This window comes from Orcinus orca, chromosome 4, assembly GCF_937001465.1.
Source record: "Orcinus orca chromosome 4, mOrcOrc1.1, whole genome shotgun sequence".
NCBI lineage: Eukaryota > Metazoa > Chordata > Mammalia > Artiodactyla > Delphinidae > Orcinus > Orcinus orca.
The window spans coordinates 10,095,426-10,116,293 of NC_064562.1; the positions used below are offsets into that span (position 1 = coordinate 10,095,426).

General features: G+C 38.0%; 1 protein-coding gene across 3 annotated transcripts in view; it reads right to left on the bottom strand.

The window, feature by feature from the left end:
- The window catches only part of FAM13A (family with sequence similarity 13 member A), a 354,436-nt gene that overhangs the window by 179,219 nt on the left and 154,349 nt on the right, over positions 1–20,868 (bottom strand). For all 3 annotated transcript variants that reach the window (XM_049709015.1, XM_004276998.4, XM_033400352.2), the window contains exon 6: positions 6,597–6,671. In XM_049709015.1, coding sequence (XP_049564972.1) covers positions 6,597–6,671 — 75 coding nt within the window. The remainder of the gene's footprint in view (positions 1–6,596; positions 6,672–20,868) is intronic.

The following is a 20,868-nucleotide window of genomic DNA, read 5'->3' on the forward strand; positions in this document are numbered from 1 at the left end:
TTCACTGAAGTAAAAAACTTTCAAACATTAAAAGACACTGTATTCTATATGAAAAAAAAAACCCAGAAAATTGGGTGAAAGTATTTGGAACACATATAGCTGACAATAGCTAGCAAACTCTTACAAATCATTAAGAAAAAAGCAAACAACCCAATAGCAAAATTTGCAACAGTAGGAGAAAGCAGTACACAGAGTAATAAACACAGATATGACCAAAGTTTAATAAACATATGAAAACAAACACATGAAATACACGCTGCCCGCGTGGTAGGCTACATTATAGGGAAGGTACAAATTAACTCAGAAATCTCAGTGGCGTAACAAAACAGGTTTGTTTTTCAGTCATGACACAGATCCAATGCAAGCTGACAGGCCGCTCTGAGGACCCATGCTTCACTGTCCAGTTAATGTACTGTAAGAAAGGGCTGGAAAAGTTTTGAATCTCTACCTCTGACATGACAGTTGTCGCTTCTGCTCACAGCCTACTGGCCAAAAGTAGTTGACTGGCCTCACCTACCTGCAATGGGGCTGGGAAACGTTGGAGAGACACTTGGACATTCAGTGAAAAATAAATGTCTCTGTGATGAGTAGCAATTAGAGAAATCCAAACTAAGGCAATAGCAAGATGCTTCCCACACTCATTAGATTCGGGGGAACAACCATGAGAACTCTGATATTACCAACGATTTGTGAGGATGTGAAAAACGAAAGTCACACACAGCTGTTGAATATGTAAATTAGCACATTTTAAGAACATCTGCAATACCGGGACAAAGGTGTACCTACTTACGACCCTACTCTACAGGTGCATAAAAGGTGTCATGTGAAAATTATTCACTTAAAGTTGGTTTGTAATAGCAAAATATTGGAAATCAACTGAATGTTGGAGACAACCTAAATATTAGAAAAACCTAGAATACCTAAACTGTATTTTATTCTTACTGAAAGTGAATATTGATAGAGCATACTGAACAGGAAAAAAAGTTGCAGAAGGTGATATACTGTACACTTTATTAATATAAAGTTGTAAAACCTGCAAAGTTATCATATATATTGTGTGTAGATACAGGTACGTGGTTAGCCTATAATAATGTGCATAAATTATAAACAATTTCAAAATGGGGAGGAGAGACGGTATGTTAGGCTACACTATTCATAAAACAATTCATATCTGGTGATTCTACTATAGGTAATAAAACCTAAGAAAATAATACTGCTTAACAGTCACAAGTTATTCTTTGTTAACACTTACCTAGTAAGGCTTTTTATATTAATGATAATTAGAAGCAGCTCCATGTTTTCAAAACAGTTAAATATGGATGACGACATATGAAACACTATGATTATTAGAAATATATATATTAAGTAGTATAGTGACTGGAACTTGATCAACAGTAGCTACCGTCATCCTCATCACTGTTACTGCTACTACTATTATTTACCTTTATTAAAGGAATAAGTACGCAAAGTAGGCTGATGTGTGGAAACAATAGTGAAACAATGTCAACTGGAAAAAGTGGAATACTAATTAGAATGTTTGTATACATTAATTAAAGCACCATAAACTATATTCACATCCATTAACAATGATTTTAAAATAACTTAGCATTTTAGTAAAATTTAATGCTTATTAAATGACTATTAATTTGCATATTGAAAATGAAATTATACTGTCACTCAATTTTCTCAAAACCTTACATTAGTTTAAATTTCTAGTTCACTATGCTAATAGGCATAGGCATTTATTTTATTTTTTATTTTATTTTATTTATTTTTTTGCAGTACGGGGGCCTCTCACTGTTGTGGCCTCTCCCGTTGCAGAGCACAGGCTCTGGACGCGCAGGCTCAGCGGCCATGGCTCACGGGCCCAGCCACTCCGCGGCGTGTGGGATCTTCCCGGACCGGGGCACGAACCCGTGTCCCCTGCATGTGCAGGCGGACTCTCAACCACTGTGCCACCAGGGAAGCCCAGGCATAGGCATTTTTAAAACCATTTAAGAAAATATATCTGTGACAACTAGTTTCATTATTGAAGAAAATCTCCTTCATAAATGATGCATGGCCCCTGAAATCATTAACTTCTGAAAACAAAAATAATTTCACAGTTTTCTACTACATAACTGCATTATTTTTATCACACGTTTTTTAGTTAATATGACTTGGTTTACTAAAGGAAACATCTATAAAAGCAGTAGGAGAATGCAATGACTAAACCTCTTATGTGCTTGTAATTTTAATTTTTATCAGTACAGTTTTATCCACTGAGAAAAGTCAGGAAGGAAAGAGATTATCTTCTATTTTATACTTTCACTCCAGCACTGAATGAATCTGACATTTATTTTTATACAATGGCCCGAACCTGAGGTGTTTTTTTTTACCGTCGTCAACAAGAACACAGCAAATTCAGTGGGAAGTCTAGGTCATACCCCAAGGGGAGAGAGAAGAAAGAGTTTTCTTCCCTTAGTTCCTGGATCTTCTTTAGGGTTTATACTGTGACCAACGAACATGGGTTGTGAGGCTTATTTAGAGCCATTTGCACTTGTGTTAGGTAGAAAAAGACTTTGTCTCCTCTCCTCTAATCATTATTATACTAGGTTACAAGGAGCTGTGCCTATGTTCTACACCTCTGTAAAAATCTATTTGATGTTCCCTTCTGTATCATCTATTCCATTTATTTGTTTGCATATGTAGTCTACCCAGTTATTGACCATGAAATGGTTATATGAGCATGCCCTTGAGCTAGCTGGGCTGGTGATCATTGCTCATCCAGGAAGTGTCATGGCACTGTGTAATGGAGGTATCATTTTTTTTTTCCAGCTTGGACTCAGATCAAGAAGAGGCTTTCCTATATAAGGGACAGAAATACAATTCTCCCCATTGCCTAAGAGCAGAGAAAACAGCTAGCAGAGAGAACACAGATGGGGACAGATGGCTTAGACTAGAGAGACATCTCCAGAGCCAGTGGACAAATGCCATTTCTGGATTACCATTTTACATACAGGGATCAGAAATGCTTAGCTGTTCAAGACACATACAGCTGTAACTAGAGATGTCTGAGAAAGATAGCTACGGAGGCCAAATGAAGTAACATTAGTACCAAGGATAGACATCATTCTCACAGCTCACTAAGTCATTCTAGAAAGGACACACCAACCACATTTTGTTTGTTTGTCTGTTCTATACCAACTATATTTGAAAGCGTTTTCAGCTTCAGTTTTCAAAGATCAACTGGTGGAAAAAAAGATCTTAAGATACAATCTTGGTGAAAGAGTTAGTGCCTTATAATCTCTTGCAACTCACATGCTCTGCCTCATTTCTGGGGATTTGAAATAACGAGGATTTTAATCACCTCTAAACTAAGCAGAGCTAAGCAAAGATTAGTTTGCTCATGTAAATTTAAACTTGCTCATGCAAGACCACAGAGAAGCTAAAGTTACAAACTACGGATTAACCAATTTCTCTATTGAGTTAGCTTGGTCATGAACCATACAGTGAGACTGATAGAGGATAATCAATATACATTAATTATTGATTCTCTATATGCCTGAAATATTCCAAATGGGATTAATTTCATAATAGTAATAGAATCTCTTCAAACAGTTTTTATGACAGGTTTCAAGATTATCTTTCATTTATGAAGTGATTCATCTAAGTCTCTTCACCTAAAAGTAGGTATATTCCAATATAAATGGAGTTAATGAGCAAATGTTACCTAAAAATGTTCCTCAAATCCTATATTTTTAAATGCATTTACTTGGTGAGTATATTTTTGACACTGAATTTTTATTAATTCACAGTAAACAAAATTTCTACTATATATTTGAATTAGTTTTCTGTAAGCTTGTACACACAAATATTTCAGTGAAGAAGATACAGAAGATAGTTTGAATCTGGAAAGGAATGCATAGTAGTTAAAAAATTTTTCCAAAAAAAAAAAATTAAGGTGGAACAAGTTTTATAAAAAAAGATGTTTGTATTTCTTTTAAAAATAAACTGTAGTCTCTTACCCTAAGTATTAAGTAATGACTCATTACTTCACTTGATTTAACTTTAAAAAGAAAGCCACAATTATTTTTATAATAACCTTCAATTAAAACCAGAGATAAGAATCCTTTAAAATTTTGCCTACAATGAACACAAGAAAGTTTGGAGAACATTCTGCCTTAGAACGGGAAAAAAAAGTAGCTATATAAATATCATAGTGGTAAGTTAGGAATATTATATACACCTAGTAAATAGGAGAAGTTCTACTCAAAAGATTTAAGACTTGGAAAGGGGCTCTAAAATTAATGCGATCACTCTTCTGGTTGGACAAATGATCAAATAAATTCTCACGATATATTTTAGGTTAATGGAGTTTTTTCTTTTCACTAGCAAAACAACTATGTGCATTTTGGAATTCTCTTAATAAAGAAAACAAAATTTTACACATTAGACCCTTTATTCTGTCATATGTATGATAGTTCTTATTTTTCTTGTTAAAATTTGCTTACATACTTTCCACTGACCATGTGTTATTTTTATAATTATGAAAAAATCAATAAAGTGATTTCTATTTTGCGAAAGAAAAATTACAGTTGCACATTTTATTTTACCCCCAGAAGTAACCTTCCATTATACTTGAGTGTTCTCTATATTATAGGGAATACAATGGAAACAATTCTGATTGAGCAGAAGTAAAACTGTCTATTAAAAAATATCACTAAGAGTTTTATAGTATCCATTAGTCTTTAATCCATTTTGAGCTTATTTTTGTGTATGGTGTTAGAGAATGTTTTGATTTTCTTCTTCTACATGTGGCTGTCCAATTTTCCCAGCACCACTTACTGAAGAGACTGTCTTTTCTCCATTGTATATGCTTGTCTCCTTTGTCATAGATTAATTGACCGTAGGTGTGTGGTTTTATTTCTGGGCTTTCTATCCTGCTCCATTGATCTCTAAGTCTGTCTTTAGGCCAGTACCATACTGTTTTGATTGCTGTATCTTTATAGCATAGTCTGGAGTTAGGGAGCCTGATTCCTCCAGCTCCATTTTTCTTTCTCAAGATTGTTTTGGCTATTCGAGGTCTTTTGTGTTTCCATATAAATTATAAGACTGGATACTATAAAACTCTTAAGAGGAAAACATAGGCACAACATTCTTTGACATAAATTGCAGCAATACCTTTTTGCACCCACCTCCTAGAGTAATGAACATAAAAACAAAAATAAACAAATGGGACCTAATGAAACTTCAAAGCTTTTGCACAGCAAAGGAAACCATAAACAAAACAAAAAGACAACCCTCAGAATGGGAGAAAATATTTGCAAATGAAGCAACCAACAAGGGATTAATCTCCAGAGTATACAAACAGCTCGTGCAGCTCAATATTAAAAAAAACAAAAAAAAAACCCAATCAAAAAATGGGCAGAAAACCTAAACAGACATTTCTACAAAGAAGACATACAGATGGCCAAAAAGCACATGAAGAGGCTCAACACTGCTAATTATTAGAGAAATGCAAAGCAAAACTACAATGAGGTATCACCTCACACCAGTCAGAATGGCCATCATTAAAAAGTCTACAAATAATAAATGCTGGAGAGGGTGTGGAGAAAAAGGAACCCTCCTACACTGTTGGTGGGAATGTAAATTGGTACAGCCACTATGGAGAACAGTATGGAGGTTCCTTAAAAAAACTAAAAATATAGCTAACATATGACCCAGCAATCCTACTCCTGGGCATATATCTGGAGAAAACCATAATTCAAAAACATACAAGCACCCCAATGTTCACTGCAGCATTATTTACTACAACCAAGACATGGAAGCAACTTAAATGTCCATCGACAGAGGAGTGGATAAAGAAGATGTGGCACATATATACAATGAACTATTACTTAGCCATAAAAAAGAATGAAATAAGGCCATTTACAGGAACATGGATGGACCTAGAGACTATCATACTAAGTGAAGTAAGTCAAACAGAGAAGGACAAATATCATATGATATCACTTATATGTGGCATCTAAAAAATGATACAAATGAACTTATTTACAAAACAGAAACAGACTCACAGACTTAGAAAACAAACTTATGGTTACCAAAGGGGAAAGGTATGGGGTGGGAGGGATAAATTAGGAGGTTGGGGTTAATATATACACACTACTATATATAAAATAGGCAATCAACCAGGACCTACTCTATAGCACAGGGAACTCTATACTCTGTAATAACGTATATGGGAAAAGAATCTGAGAAAGAATAGATATATGTATATGTATAACTGAATCACTTTGCTGTACAGCTGAAACTAACAAAACGTTGTAAATCAACTCTACTCCAATATAAAATTTTTAAAAAGTTAGTGGGTAAAATAAATAAAAACATAAAAAATATCACTGTCCATTAAATAATAAGAGTGTCCTGAGCATTTTTGGATGAATATAACCTTGGATTAAATAAGCTAAAAAGAAGTATATTTAAGACCACTAGGTCCAAAAAAACAGGGGGTGCGGTGCCGAGGGAAATGCAAGCCACAGAGCGTGGAAACCCAAGAAGATAAAGAGTCTTTCTAAAGGTTTCACACAATAGCCTAAAGAGCAGACATAACCTACCTTGGTTTTTGGAGATGGCTTTTGTGTGTCTCTCACGAAGTCTTTTGTTAGAAGGATGTTCTTACAATTGGCCTCCTATAAAAGAAGTATAAAAGGAACATTAGAGACCAAAGAACACTACCCTAACGAGAAATTACAATGTAGTGAAAAGCATTTCTGGATTGAGTTGTTCATATCAGAAGCTAGTGAGACTGCAGAGAGCAGTCAAAACGTTTCCTTTCTTCTTTGTCACATACATCAGTGAAGTAAAGTAAGACAGTGATGGAGTAGGTGTGGGACTTACAGGACATATATATTCAGAGATGAGTATTAAAAATCTCATCTACGCTATCATGTCATTTACATATCCACAGACATCTCACCTCTTCTTTGGAGAATTGAGTAATTCTCCAAGATATCAACACCAAACTTGAAGTTTCCAACTTTCCCCAAGTATTTTACAAATGGGTTCTGATTCTGTAAATGTTTTATCATAAACAAATTCCTTCACATTGTTCATAATCCGTATCGAATAGTGACAGCTGCATATCAATATCCCGAGAAAAAATATCTGAGTATCTGTTTACAAAATTATTAAGCTTCTAAGTCGTCGGTTCACGCCACAACAGTACATGCAAAAGTAAGAGCAGAGATTACGAGGCAGCAGCTTACTTGCGGTTGGATAGATTTACTATTTATTTCTACATGGTAAATAAAAACAACAATCTTGTTGTTTTTTACAAAATAATGTAGGGCCTCACTTCTGAATAGCCATTAACTTGAGTCAGTTTTCCATAGATGATTCTATCTCCAAATTAAGACAGAACGAAAATACGTAAGAGGAAGATTATAGTCAACAATAAAGCTAAGGAGTAAATAAGTCAGACTTCTTTTACCTGCTCCAAAACCTTCACCTCTGCAGCCCATTTCTTCCCCTATCATGTCTACCATTCACTCATCTAAATAATGAGTTTTTTTTCCAATTTACTTTAGGGTTAATTATCATCTTTTAAACAAAACTGTATTCTACACATTTTATAATATTACTAAAATTTCCTGGAATTACATTCTTATATTTTTAAAGGGAACAGTATATTATCAGGACAAAATGTCCCTAAAGAAAATAACACTACTACTTACTACTAATAAATAATTACTAAATCATAGGATGTTTCTGGCACTGTGCTAAAGACTTTGCATTCATAATGCCATGTCCCCCTCAACAGCCCTATGAGTTAGGTACTATTATTATATCGTATTATCATTCCCCTTTTAAGTATTACACAACAAAAGCATACAGAAGTTAAGTAAATTGCCTAATGTCACACAGGACTCAAAGATGGTTCTGAATAACTTTAAGGCCTGAGCTCTTATCATCTTTATATACTACTTCTCATCCAATATACTTGACAGCTTAAATGACCAGGTTGTAGAACCACAGCATTTTAAAGCCAAGAGATTTTTTAATGATCAACTACTCTATCCACGCCCCTAATTTTACAGATGAGGGGTGTGCATCCTGAGGTGATGTGCCCAAAATCACAGAGAGAGTGGCAGAGTCGAGACCCATGCCTGGACCACAGGGCTGTACAGGCTACCTGTCCTCCACTTTGTGCTAGGGAGCAATATTCCCAGACTCGGAGGGGATCATGAACCTCTTGTGAGCTGGGGGCAGGGGTAGCTGCAGCGCGGCCAACACTCTCAGCTGCCTGTGGCCTCATGCACAGCCCTGTGTAAGGACCAAGGGTACATTTCTGAGCTCTCCAAATAAGTGTGCATTCCAGTCCTACCCTTTCCCACCAGTCACACCACCTGCTGTTGGGAAGCTGTTTACTGGAAATAGTGAATGAACCCATTCCCGCTTCTGACTCACTGTGAGAGGGATAAACTATATCCAGCATGACATTTAAAAGGTTTAAGTGATTAACTGCATAGTCCGTTGCGTAATTTGGCTACCCTTGGATAATATAATTAGGTATAATCCTTATACCTCTTTTTAAACTACTGGTAAGTAAATGTTAGAATGTGATGAGAAGAAAAAAGGCCAACTCTTAAGGGAAGTGAATAGGAATAGGTGACCTTTGTTTATGTCTGTCTGAGCTTATAAATGCCTATAATTCTTTCTTCCTTATGCATAAACTAAAAGTGGCCGTGTTTTCTTTAAAAGTGACAGTATCACTCCTAATTTGCCTCCCTGTCCCTGTGAATTAATAAGTATAAGGCTGATAGCCAGCTTTTCCCTAAAAGACTCTGAAAGCATTTTCTGTAAACTTTTAACTGAAAATGCCACCTACATAAATTACGTTTATTTTTTGTTTTATGACTTTAAATTCAGAGAGTGGAGTCAAAGTGCAGTTCAGTAGTCACAGCACCATCCTAACTCTCTAACCAGCTCTAGGAAGTCAGGCAAGCATTTTTTTTTTTTTTTTTTTTGCGGTACGTGGGCATCTCACTGTTGTGGCCTCTCCCGTTGCGGAGCACAGGCTCCGGACACGCAGGCTCAGCGGCCATGGCTCACGGGCCCAGCCGCTCTGCGGCATGTGGGATCTTCCCGGACCGGGGCACGAACCCGTGTCCCCTGCATTGGCAGGCGGACTCTCAACCACTGCGCCACCAGGGAAGCCCCAGGCAAGCATTTTAACCTCTTGGACCTCTCCCTCAGTTTAAAGATCTATACAACAAAGGGACTGGATTAGGTGAGCTCCAAGAATCATAGCTAGCTCTTAAATTTCAAGACTTTATGACCTTATGATTCTTTCAGGAAGCAATATTTATTGACAAAAAAGTTAAGCCACATCCTGTTGAGGGTTGCATTCCCAATGCCCCCATCCGAACGCTGCTGGAGTACTGGCACCCATGCAATAGCAGTGAACTATAGAACACAGGCCACACTTCCTGCAGGGCCAAGTGTTACTCAGATTTCTGGAGGGAAATTCAGTAATTCAACTAGTACCTTAAATAAGTAACTGGTAATAACTTAATGTATTGTTTTAAAACAGATATAGTATGGTAACTCCATAATATATTATGAGAAATATTTTAAAGATAAAACCTTTTTAAAGTTGTGCTTTTAAAAAACCATTTATGCTTGTAGGTATATACCTGAGAATCAAAAACATATGTCCACACAGAAACTTTTACGTAAGTGCTCACTGTAGCATTTATGTTTGTAGGTATATGCTTGTAGGTATATACCTGAGAATTAAAAACATACATCCACACAAAAACTTTTACATAAGTGCTCACTGTAGCATTATTCATAATGGCCAAAAAGTGGAAACACAAATGTCCATCAACTGTTGTTCAGATAAAAAAAATATGGTGTATACACACAATGGAATATTGTCCAGCTATAAAAAGGAATGAAGTACTGATACCTGCTAACCACATAGATTCACCTTGAAAACACTAGGCTAAGTGAAAGAAGCCAAGCACAAAAGGACATATATTGTGTGATTCCATGTGTACGAAATGTCCAGAACAGGCACATAATGACAGGAAGTAGATTAGTGGTAGCCAGGGCCTGGGAGGAGGAGGGAACGTACAGTCACGTCTCATAGCTCCAGTCTGCATGGGGTTTCTTTTGGGGTGACAAAAATGTTCCGGAGTTAGGTAATGGTAATTAATGGTCGTACAACTTGGTGAACATGCTAAAACCCAATAAACTGCATATTGTAAACAGGTGAATTTTATGGTACATGAATTATGTCTACATTTTTTAAAAAGCCTTTTAAAGCAAATCCCCACATTCCCAGGGCAAAGGGAAGAGACCTCAGGTTTGCGTTTGAACTCTCCCCTTAGAAGAACTTCTTTGCAAAGGTTTGAAGGGGGAATGTTTCGTGTTTGTAAGTATTATGTGAGCATGGAAATTCTCTCAAATATTAACTGAACCCTATTATTATGTGTGGCATTGCAATGCTGGTCACTGGAGAATGGAATGATAAATTAGAAACGAATATATTACATAGGGTATACTTATATTTATTTTAAACATTTCTACTTGAACGAGACTTCTGACTGAACTGACTGCCCACTCCAAAGACTTGAGTAACATCCAATTGCTTAAACCCGCTGTATCATGAAAACACCATTTAAAAATACAATAGGGAAAGAAAAAATACCTTGTTTGTCCCTGCTTTGTTGGCCTTTCCATTCACTTGCTAATGACAATAAAAAATAGAAAAGCACCTGCCGTTCCCTCCGCCTAGCCCGCTGCTCCCAGCTATTCACATTGTGTGCCCACACTTCATCCAGGTCTCTGTTCAGATTTGCTGGAGAGGACTCCCTTCCTGGAACACCTTATCTGAATCACCACTGCTCTCCCCTCCCACTGGGGCGCTCTCTATTTCTTCAGAGCGCTCAGCAATATCTCCCTTTAATATTTAGTGGTTTTAATTCTTCACTGTCCATCTCACCCTGCTCTGTGAGAAGACCTGTATCACTCACAGATACATCCCCAAGGCCTAGAACAGTGTTCGGCACACAGCAGAAGCTCAACTGTTGTGGTGAATGAGTAAACCAAATCAATGAACAATATCCCTTTTCTAACCTTTCACAATCCCTTTGTGCATTCCTCCTGTTTTTAATTCTCTCCTTAATCAGCTTATACTTCACGACCTTTCATTCCTTTGCTAATGCCCTTCGTTTTCTTCCTCTTGTCGTCAATCACTGCATTTATTTCACAAAAGGACAACCTTGGATGAATCCGGTTATATGCCTTCTCTGTGCTGGGAATGGAGCAACTGAAAGTGGCTGGAAAAAAATTATAAAACTGGGGCTTCCCTGGTGGTGCAGTGGTTGAGAGTCCACCTGCTGATGCAGGGGACACGGGTTCGTGCCCCGGTCTGGGAAGACCCCACATGCCGCGGAGCAGCTGCGCCCGTGAGCCACGGCCGCTGAGTCTGCACGTCCGGAGCCTGTGCTCCGCAATGGGAGAGGCCGCAACAGTGAAAGGCGCGCGTACCGCAAAAAAGAAAAAAAAAAATAGAGAGAGAGAATTGGTTGACTGTGTCATGTTAAATTTATTACCATAAATCTTGAATGAACCCTGTCTAATCCACAGCAATCCTGCTATACTTCTTTAGTAACATGATTTTCCACTCTCCAAGATGATACTTCATGTCTCCTCCTCTCTTCTCAAACCCTTTTCCTTCCATTCTTGCTTCATTGGAAAAAAGAAGCAACAGAGAAGCTTCTCATTACCCCACCATCAAATTTACAAACCACTCTATGTCCCTCCAGTTACCATGGAAGATTCTGGTCCTAATCAGCCATTCCCTCCACGCCACCTTTGAGCCCATCTCCTCTCACCTTCTCAAGGATGTCACTCTTTCAATTCTCCCCTCCCACTCCCTCTCCACTAGATCATTCCCATAATCACACGCATGCTCTGTAATTATCTTTAAGAACAGAAAACACCAACCAAAAAAACAACTTCCTTAATCCTAGTTCTCTCACTAGCTGTGGTCCCACATTGTTTGCTTTCCTTTATAGCGCACTCCTCCAAAGCAGCTGTCTTCACCGTATCTACTTCTTCATCTTCAGTGCCCCCAAATCTGTGTTTTTCGTTTGTTTGTTTGTTTGGTCACTAGCCACAGAAAGTGCTGAAAACAGTCACAGCTTGGTTTCCATCTTACTCAGTTAGCAACACCTGACCCAGGTGATACCTTCTAATAGCTGCCACATCGTCACTGATGGGGGGAAGCTGCCCACCTCATTAACCAGCTCCACAGGATCTGCTTGGGCACTGCTTCTCCTCTATACAATAAAGTTACATATCTATCGGTTATTGGTTTGTTTTGTGTATCCCCTACTAAATACAAGTTCTATGAAGGTAAATAATTGGTGTCCCTTACTCATGACTAAAACTACAGTGCCACTGAAAAGTGCCTTGTGTAGTAGGAGCTCAATAAATACGTGTTGAATAAATAGTTGAATGAAATTGGAGTGACTCAAGGGTTGATGTAGAGAATTCTTCTTTTCCCAAAGGATACAAGGATCTCAGAACACTTTCATTTCTTTTAAATACAACCAATATCCTAATGACTTCCAAATCTGTATCACTATCTTTGACATTTCTCCTAAGCTACTTAAGTCAACTGCTTACTTGGCAACTCTACCTTGCTGTCTAATAAGCACCTCAATTTATGTCCAAACCTGAGCTTTTGATTTGTCAGCAAAATAATTTATGGCAGTCCTGGAGTTTCTTCCCCAGATTAGCAAATGGTACCCAGTTGCTCAAGCCAATGCCTTAGGTATCAACCTTGATTCCTCCCTTTCCCATACCTCCCACCACCAAACCTATCATCAAGTCCAGTCAGCACTCTCCAAAGTAAACTGGGATTCATTCACTTCTCTCTATGTACACAGCCAACCCAGTCACAGCCATCATTTTTCACCTAAATTACTTCAATCATCCTGCTTTCTATAAGCTTTGTATACGTAAATCAGATGATGTCATTCCTCAAGCAATGTCTCATCATTACTCCCGGAATAAAATCCAAACTATTTACCATAACCTACATAGCCTCACATGATCTAGCCCTTGCCTTCTTGTCTAACCTCATCTCACACCACTTGCCCGCTCCCTTACTATGCCTTAGACACAATGGCCGCCTTTTCTGCCTTCAAACACTCCAAGCCCTTTCCTGCCTTCAAGTATTCGTCCTTCATATTCCCTCTCCCTGGAATGCCTCTCCACCATTTCTTTAGCATGGCCGGTATATTCTCCTCCTTCAGCTCCTATGTCACCTCCTCCGAGAGGCCTTCTTTAACAACCCCATCTAAAGTGGCTCCCCTGATTACTCTCTTCCCTTATTAACCTGCTTTACTTCAAACACAGTACTTATTCTAATTTGTAATTCACAGTTTTGTTTTACATTTTATTTATTGTACATCACCTCCAGTAGACTTTAAGGTTCATGTGGGTAAGGATTTGCTCAGTGTACCCCCAGCATTCTGTAGGTATTTAATAAGCGTTTTTTGAATGAATAAAGAAAATAATGTCAACTCTTACATTTCCCTTGCCTTTAGTATTAATTTCCAACCACTAAAGAAACGTGATGGATCTCCATGATATTGAGAATCAGATAATAATACATTTTCTTACTACCTGGGTAATATAATAATGGGTGAGGGTAGGTGGCAAAGAAGCTGTTATTATGACAGGCAGAAGTTGTCAGAGAGCTGCAATTGGTATGCTGGAATCAAACCACACAAGTGATTTGATCGAATTTAGTGAGTTGGAGACATGACAGAGAGCAATGCTGATATGATTACAAGTGGGTGTAACAGCCCAAGCCTAAGGCCTCCTACAGGAAAAAGCTACACAACACACTGCTACTTTGCACACAACCAGGATCCAATAAATGTCATTGGCAGATTGCAGACCACTCCTTACAATACCATAAAAGTCTCCACTTTAATTCAACTGTATCTGCAAAATGAATCTTAATTTGGCTGACTATAACAAATGAAAAGGATGTTTTCTTAAAACTCAAAAGTAGGGCTTCCCTGGTGGCGCAGCGGTTGAGAGTCTGTCTGCTGATGCAGGGGACACGGGTTCGTGTCCCGGTCCGGGAAGATCCCACATGCCGTGGACCGGCTGGGCCCATGAGCCATGGCTGCTGAGCCTGCGCGTCCGGAGCCTGTGCTCCGCAACGGGAGAGGCCACAACAGTGAGAGGCCCACGTACCGCAAAAAAAAAAAAAAAAAAAAAAAACTCAAAAGTAATACGATGTTATCTTTACATAAATAAAGGGAACAAATTGAATTAAAATAGCATTTAACAGATTTTCATTATGTAAACTTTTGGGAAGAAATCTGTAGTTCTTGGGCTTGGACCAGGGAAATATAAAGGGAAGAGGTGAGAAGTAGTTAAGTTTCAGATATATTTTGGACTCATTACTTTTACTTTATAAACTGCAACTACACTAGTCACAAGTACCACCTTAATTGTCTTTTAAAATTGCTTTACAGAGAATGTTGAAAATTGTTTTCCAGAGAATGGCAACCAGTCATTTCTGATTAAAGAAAAAGGAATGAGAATGAATATAGCAAGAGATGGTTAAAGATTTAAGCATCATCAAACATTAGAATCTAGACTTCTGATCTCATCATTACAATCCATTATAGTTTTCTCTTCCTTCAGCTCCTCTGTCAGCTCTTTGGAGAAGCTTTCTGTAACAACCTCATCAGAATCAGCTCTCCCTAGTTACTCTCAACTCGTTTACTCCTGTAACAGTCACAACTGGTTTAACATTGGTTTAGGTGTCCATATGTTGTGCTGGTGATCTCAGATCTATTCTTAATATATGTGCATATTAGCCCACCATGCTTTCTTGTTTCACAGTCTGGAAGAAGCTCTACTTTTTACTGATTTGCACAGGGGTTTGAATCTGTTGTCAGAGGCGAGTGAGCGAGTGCCAGACTCAGGCCTTTGTATCTGCTGGTCCCTCTGCCTGGGATGCTCTTCCTCCTCATGTCTATATGGCTTGCTCCACCACAGCACTGTGATCTCCTCATCTCAGAGGGGCTTCCCTCAATTTTCTATAGAAAATAGTGATGCCAACTTCCCTCTCTCCTCTCATATACCATTAATCTCAAATCCTTATCACGGTTTTAATTTTCTTCACAGAATGTATCATCAAATGTCATATTAATTTTCTTAATTGTTTACTGTCTGTGTCCCCCTCCTAAAGAGGCAAAGTCCACGAAGGCAGAGATTTTTTTTAAAAACTTAAATGCTATAGCTCCAGTTCACAGAATACTAACTGCTACACAGTAGGTGTTTAATAAATGGTGGTTCAAATTAGACTTTATTGCTATTTTCAGGATATTACATCCAAAAAAAGCAGAAAACTTTTTTTTTTCATGTGCACATGGAACATTCTCTAGGATTGACCACATATTAGGGCACAAAACAAGCCTCAACAAATTTAGAAGTATAGAATTATTTCAAGCATCTTTTCTGACCACAATGGCATGAAACTAGAAATAAACCACAGAAAAAGAAACAAGAAAAAAGTGATTACATAGAGACTAAACAACATGCTACTAAAAAAACAATAGGTCAATGATGAAATCAAAGAAGAAATTAAAAAATACCTTGAGTCAAATGACAATGAAAACAGAACCATAACAAATCTATGGGATGCAGCAAAAGCAGTTCTTAGAGGGAAGTTCATAGCAATACATGCCTTCTTCAAGAAAAAAGAAAAATCTCAAATAAACAGCCTAACCCACCACCTACAAGAATTAGAAGAAAAACAAAGAAAACCTAAAGTCAGCAGAAGGAAGGAAATAATAAAGATCAGAGAGGAAATAAAATAGAGATAAAAAAATAGAAAAATGAATAAAACCAAGAGCTGGTTCTTTGAAAGAGTAAACAAAATTGACAAACCTCTGGCCAGGCTCACAAAGAAGAAAAGAGAAAAGACCCAAGTGAACAAAATAATAAGTGAAAGAGGAGAAATCACAGCCGATACCACAGAAACACACACACACACACAAAACATAAGAGAAACTGTACAATTATATGCCAACAAATTCGACAACCTAGAAAAAAATGGACAAGTTTCTAGAAATATACGTACCACCAAAACTGAATCAAGAAGAAATAGATAACTTGAACAGACTGATCACTGGTAGTGAAATAGAATCTGTAATAAAAAAAACTCTCTACAAACAATAATCCAGGAACAGATGGTTTCACAGGTGAATTCAACCAAACATACAAAGAAGAACTTATACTGATCCTTCTCAAACTCTTCCAAAAGATTGAAGGGGAAGGAATACTCCTAAAGACATTCTATGAAGCCACCATCACCCTGATACCAAAACCAGACAAAGATACCACCAAAAAAGAAAATTACAGGCCAATATCTTTGATGAATATAGATGCAAAAATTCTCAAGAAAATATTACCAAACCAAATCCAACAACACATAAAAAAGATCATACACCATGACCTAACTGGATTCATCCCAGGGTCACAAGGATAGTTCAACATATGCAAATCAATCAATGTGATACACCACATCAACAAAAGAAAAGACAAAAACCACAGGATGTCAATAGATGCAGAAAAAAATTTGATAAAATTCAACATTCATTCATGATAAAAATCCTTATGAAAGTGAGTATAGAGGGAATATATTTCAACAAAATAAAAGCTATTTATGACAAACCCACAGCCAATATAATTCTCAATGGTGAAAAGCTGAAAGTGTTCCTGCTAAAATCTGGAATAAGACAAGGATGCCCATTCTCACCACTTCTATTCAACATAGTACTGGAAGTCCTATCCACAGCAATCAGACAAGAAGAAGAAATAAAAGGTATTCAGATTGGTAGGGAAGAGGTAAAATTATCATTATATGCTGATGACATGATGCTATATTAATATGGATAACCCTAAGACTCCACACAAAAACTACTAGAACTGATAAATGAATTCAGCAATGTAGCAGGATACAAGATGAACACACAGAAATCAGTTTCATTTCTTTACACTAACAATGAAATATCAAAAAGGGAACGTAAATAAACAATCCTTTTAAAAATCTCATAAAAAAAAAATACTTAGGAATAAACCTCACCAAGGAGGTGAAAGACATATGCTGAGAACTACAAAACAGTAATAAAGGAAACTGAAGGTGATTCAAAGAAATGGAAAGATACCCCATGCTCTTGGACTGGAAGAATTGATATTGTTAAAATGGCCATGCTACCCAAAGCAATCTACAGATTTAATGTGATCCCTATCAAATTACCCATGACATTTTTCACAGAACTAGAACAAATAATCCTAAAATTTATATGGAACCATAAAAGACCCAGAATCGCCAAAGCAATCCTGAGAAAAAAGAACAAATCTGGAGGTATAATGCTCTCAGACTTCAGACAATACTACAAAGCTGCAGTAATCGAAACAGCATGGTACTGGCACAAAAACAGACATATGGATCAATGGAATGGAATAGAGAGCCCAGAAATAAACCCATACACCTACAGTCAATTAATCTTCGACAAAGAAGGCAACAATATACAATGGGGAAAAGATAGTCTCTTTAGAAAGTAGTGTTGGGAAAGTCAGACAGCTGCAAGCAAATCAAGGAAGTTAGAACACACCCTCACAGCATACACAAAAATAAATTCATAATGGCTTAAAGACTTAGACATAAGACATGACACCATAAAACTCTTAGAAGAGAATACAGGCAAAACATTCTCTGACATAAGTCGTAAAAATATTTTCTTAGGTCAGTCTTCCAAGGCAATAGAAATAAAAGCACAAATAAACAAATGGGACCTAATCAAACTTATAAGCTTTTGCACAGCAAAAGAAACCATTAAAAAAAAGAAAAAAGACAACCTACAGACTGGGTGAAAATATTTGCAAATGATGCAACTGACAAGGGATTAATTTCCAAAATATACAAACAGCTCACACAACTCAACAACAATAAAACAAAAAAACCCAATCAAAAAATGGGCAGAAGACCTGAACAGACATTTCTCCAAAGAGGACATACAGATGACCAAAAGGCAAATGAAAAGATGCTCAACATCATTAAAGAAATGCAAATAAAAACTACAATGAGGTACCATCTCACACTGGTCAGAATGCCTGTCACTAAAAAGTCTACAGGACTTCCCTGGTGGCGTAGCAGTTAAGAATCTGACTGCCAATGTAGGGGGCACACATTCAATCCCTGGTCCAGGAAGATCCCACATGCTGTGGAGCAACTAAGCCCATGCACAACTACTGAGCCCACGTGCTAAACTACTGAATCCTGCATGCTCTAGGGTCTGTGTGCCGCAACTACTGAGCCCACGTGCTGCAACTACTGAAGCCTGCGTGCCTAGAGCCCGTGCTCTGCAACAAGAGAAGTTACCGCAATGAGAAGCCCGTGCACCACAATGAAGAGTAGGCCCGCTTGCAGCAACTAGAGAAAGCCTGCACACAGAAATGAAGAACCAACGCAGCAGAAAATAAAATAAAAAATTTTTTAAAAGTCTACAAATAGGGCTTCCCTGGTGGCACAGTGGTTGAGAGTCCGCCTGCCAATGCAGGGGACACTGGTTCGTGCCCCAGTCCGGGAGGACCCCACAGGCAGCTGGGCCCGTGAGCCATGGCCGCTGAGCCTGTGCGTCCAGAGCCTGTGCTCCACAACGGGAGAGGCCACAGCAGTGAGAGGCCCGCGTACAGCAAAAAAAAAAAAAAAAAAAAAAGTCTACAAATAACAAATGCTGAAGGGGGTGTGGAGAAAATGGAACCCTCATACACTGTTGGTGGGAACGTAAATTGGTACAGCCACTATGTAGAACACTATGGAGGTTCCTTAAAAAACTACAAATAGAACTACCACATGACCCAGCAATCCCACTACTGGGCATATATCTGCTCAGGAGATAATTCAAAAAGATACAAGCACCCCAATGTTCATTGCAGCGTTATTTACTACAGCCAAGACATGGAAGCAACCTAAATGTCCATCAACAGATGAATGGATAAAGAAGATGTGGCACATATAGACAATGGAATATTACTCAGTCATAAAAAGAAACGAATTGAGTTATTTCTAGTGAGGTGGATGGACCTAGAGTCTGTCATACAGAGTGAAGTAAGTCAGAAAGAGAAAAACAAATACCGTATGCTAACGCATGTATATGGAAACTAAAAAAAAAAAAAAAAATTGGTACTGATGAACCTAGTGGCAGGGTAGGAATAAAGATGCAGACAGAGAATGGACTTGAGGACACTGGGAGGGGGAAGGGTAAACTGGGACGAAGTGAGAGAGTGGCATGGACATATATACACTACCAAATGTAAAATAGATAGCTAGTGGGAAGCAGCTGCATAGCACGGGGAGATCAGCTCGGCGCTTTGTGACCACCTAGAGGGGTGGGATAGGGAGGGTGGGAGGGAGGCTCAAGAGGGAGGGGATATGGGGAGGTATGTAGGCATATGGCTGATTCACTTTGTTGTGCGACAGAGACTAGCTCAGTATTGTGAAGCAGTTATACTACAATAAAGATATATATATATTTATATATTTTAAAGTATATAAGAGAATAGTCTGTTAGCCACAAGCCTTCAGAGTTGCCAATGGAAAGCAGTCACTGTGCTTTGAAAACAAATGCAGAGAATTGATTAATCTAGCAAATTAGTTAGGTGGAGTTCCGTTAAGCAAACTTTTATTGTATACTCTATAAATGTGAATGATTACTAATGCGCCAAAGAGTTACTATGACTTTCCTGAAATAAATTTGAGTCAACTTTTATTTATACATACATGGTGCAATTCAATTGATATTTCTGAGTAAATATAAGGAACTAGAATAAGTGCTTTGGAAGACATAACGTATGAGTGATTCCACAACTTTTAGAGAAAACCCAAAGTACATGTAAATATGAGATATTTTTCTCAACTTTGAAGAACTTATAATGTAATACAAGAGAAAAAACCAACTTTCCCAGGCAGAAGGTGAGACTTGTTCTCATAGAAGGAGAGAGAGAGCACCCTAAGACAACACAGGAGATGGGGATTAACTGTACCTGGAGAATGAGAGAGGGCTTCCTAGGGGGGGAAGAGAATTTGAGATGTCCTAGTTGGACTTCCACTCTCCCAACCAGAAGTAGACCCTGCAACAAGGATCGATGGCAGGTAGTTGACATGGGTAGTTCAGCAGGGGAATGGGACAATAATGGAGGGAGAAGGTAGTTAGTAAGGGGTGTCATTATTAAGCTACTAGAGCTTTTTCAGTGGTTCTAAAGCGTCAACCTAGGGGGAAGCTCTGGGAAACTCTATAAAATACACACCCCAGAATTATTCCACCCAAGGAGTAAGGTTGGGAATTTATACCTCCATACTCCTCAGTCACTGGTTAAAGGCTGCTCCTGGAGGGATACTACTTTCTAGGCACTTCTGGTCCACAGAAGTATAACCTCTATCCCTACGAGGCCAACTGATGAAAGTAGCAGAAATTCAGTTCTAAAGCAAATACAAGTCATCTTTGAAAATCTTCAAATATTCTCTTGCTATTTACTGAGTGTCCCTATTTGCCAAATATACACAATATAATGATTTAAAGCAGGCAATTTCTGAGGTGTCAGTCCCAAAGTATTGCTTTCTCACTGTAAGTAGTTTAAAGGTTATACAGTATAATAATGTATTCACAAGCAAGAGCAATTTAGTCTATCTTCTGTTCAACATTCCTCACAATAGGAAAGAAGGAATTTAACACCTGGCACGTATATATCTAATCTATTCCAATGATTTCTGAGCAG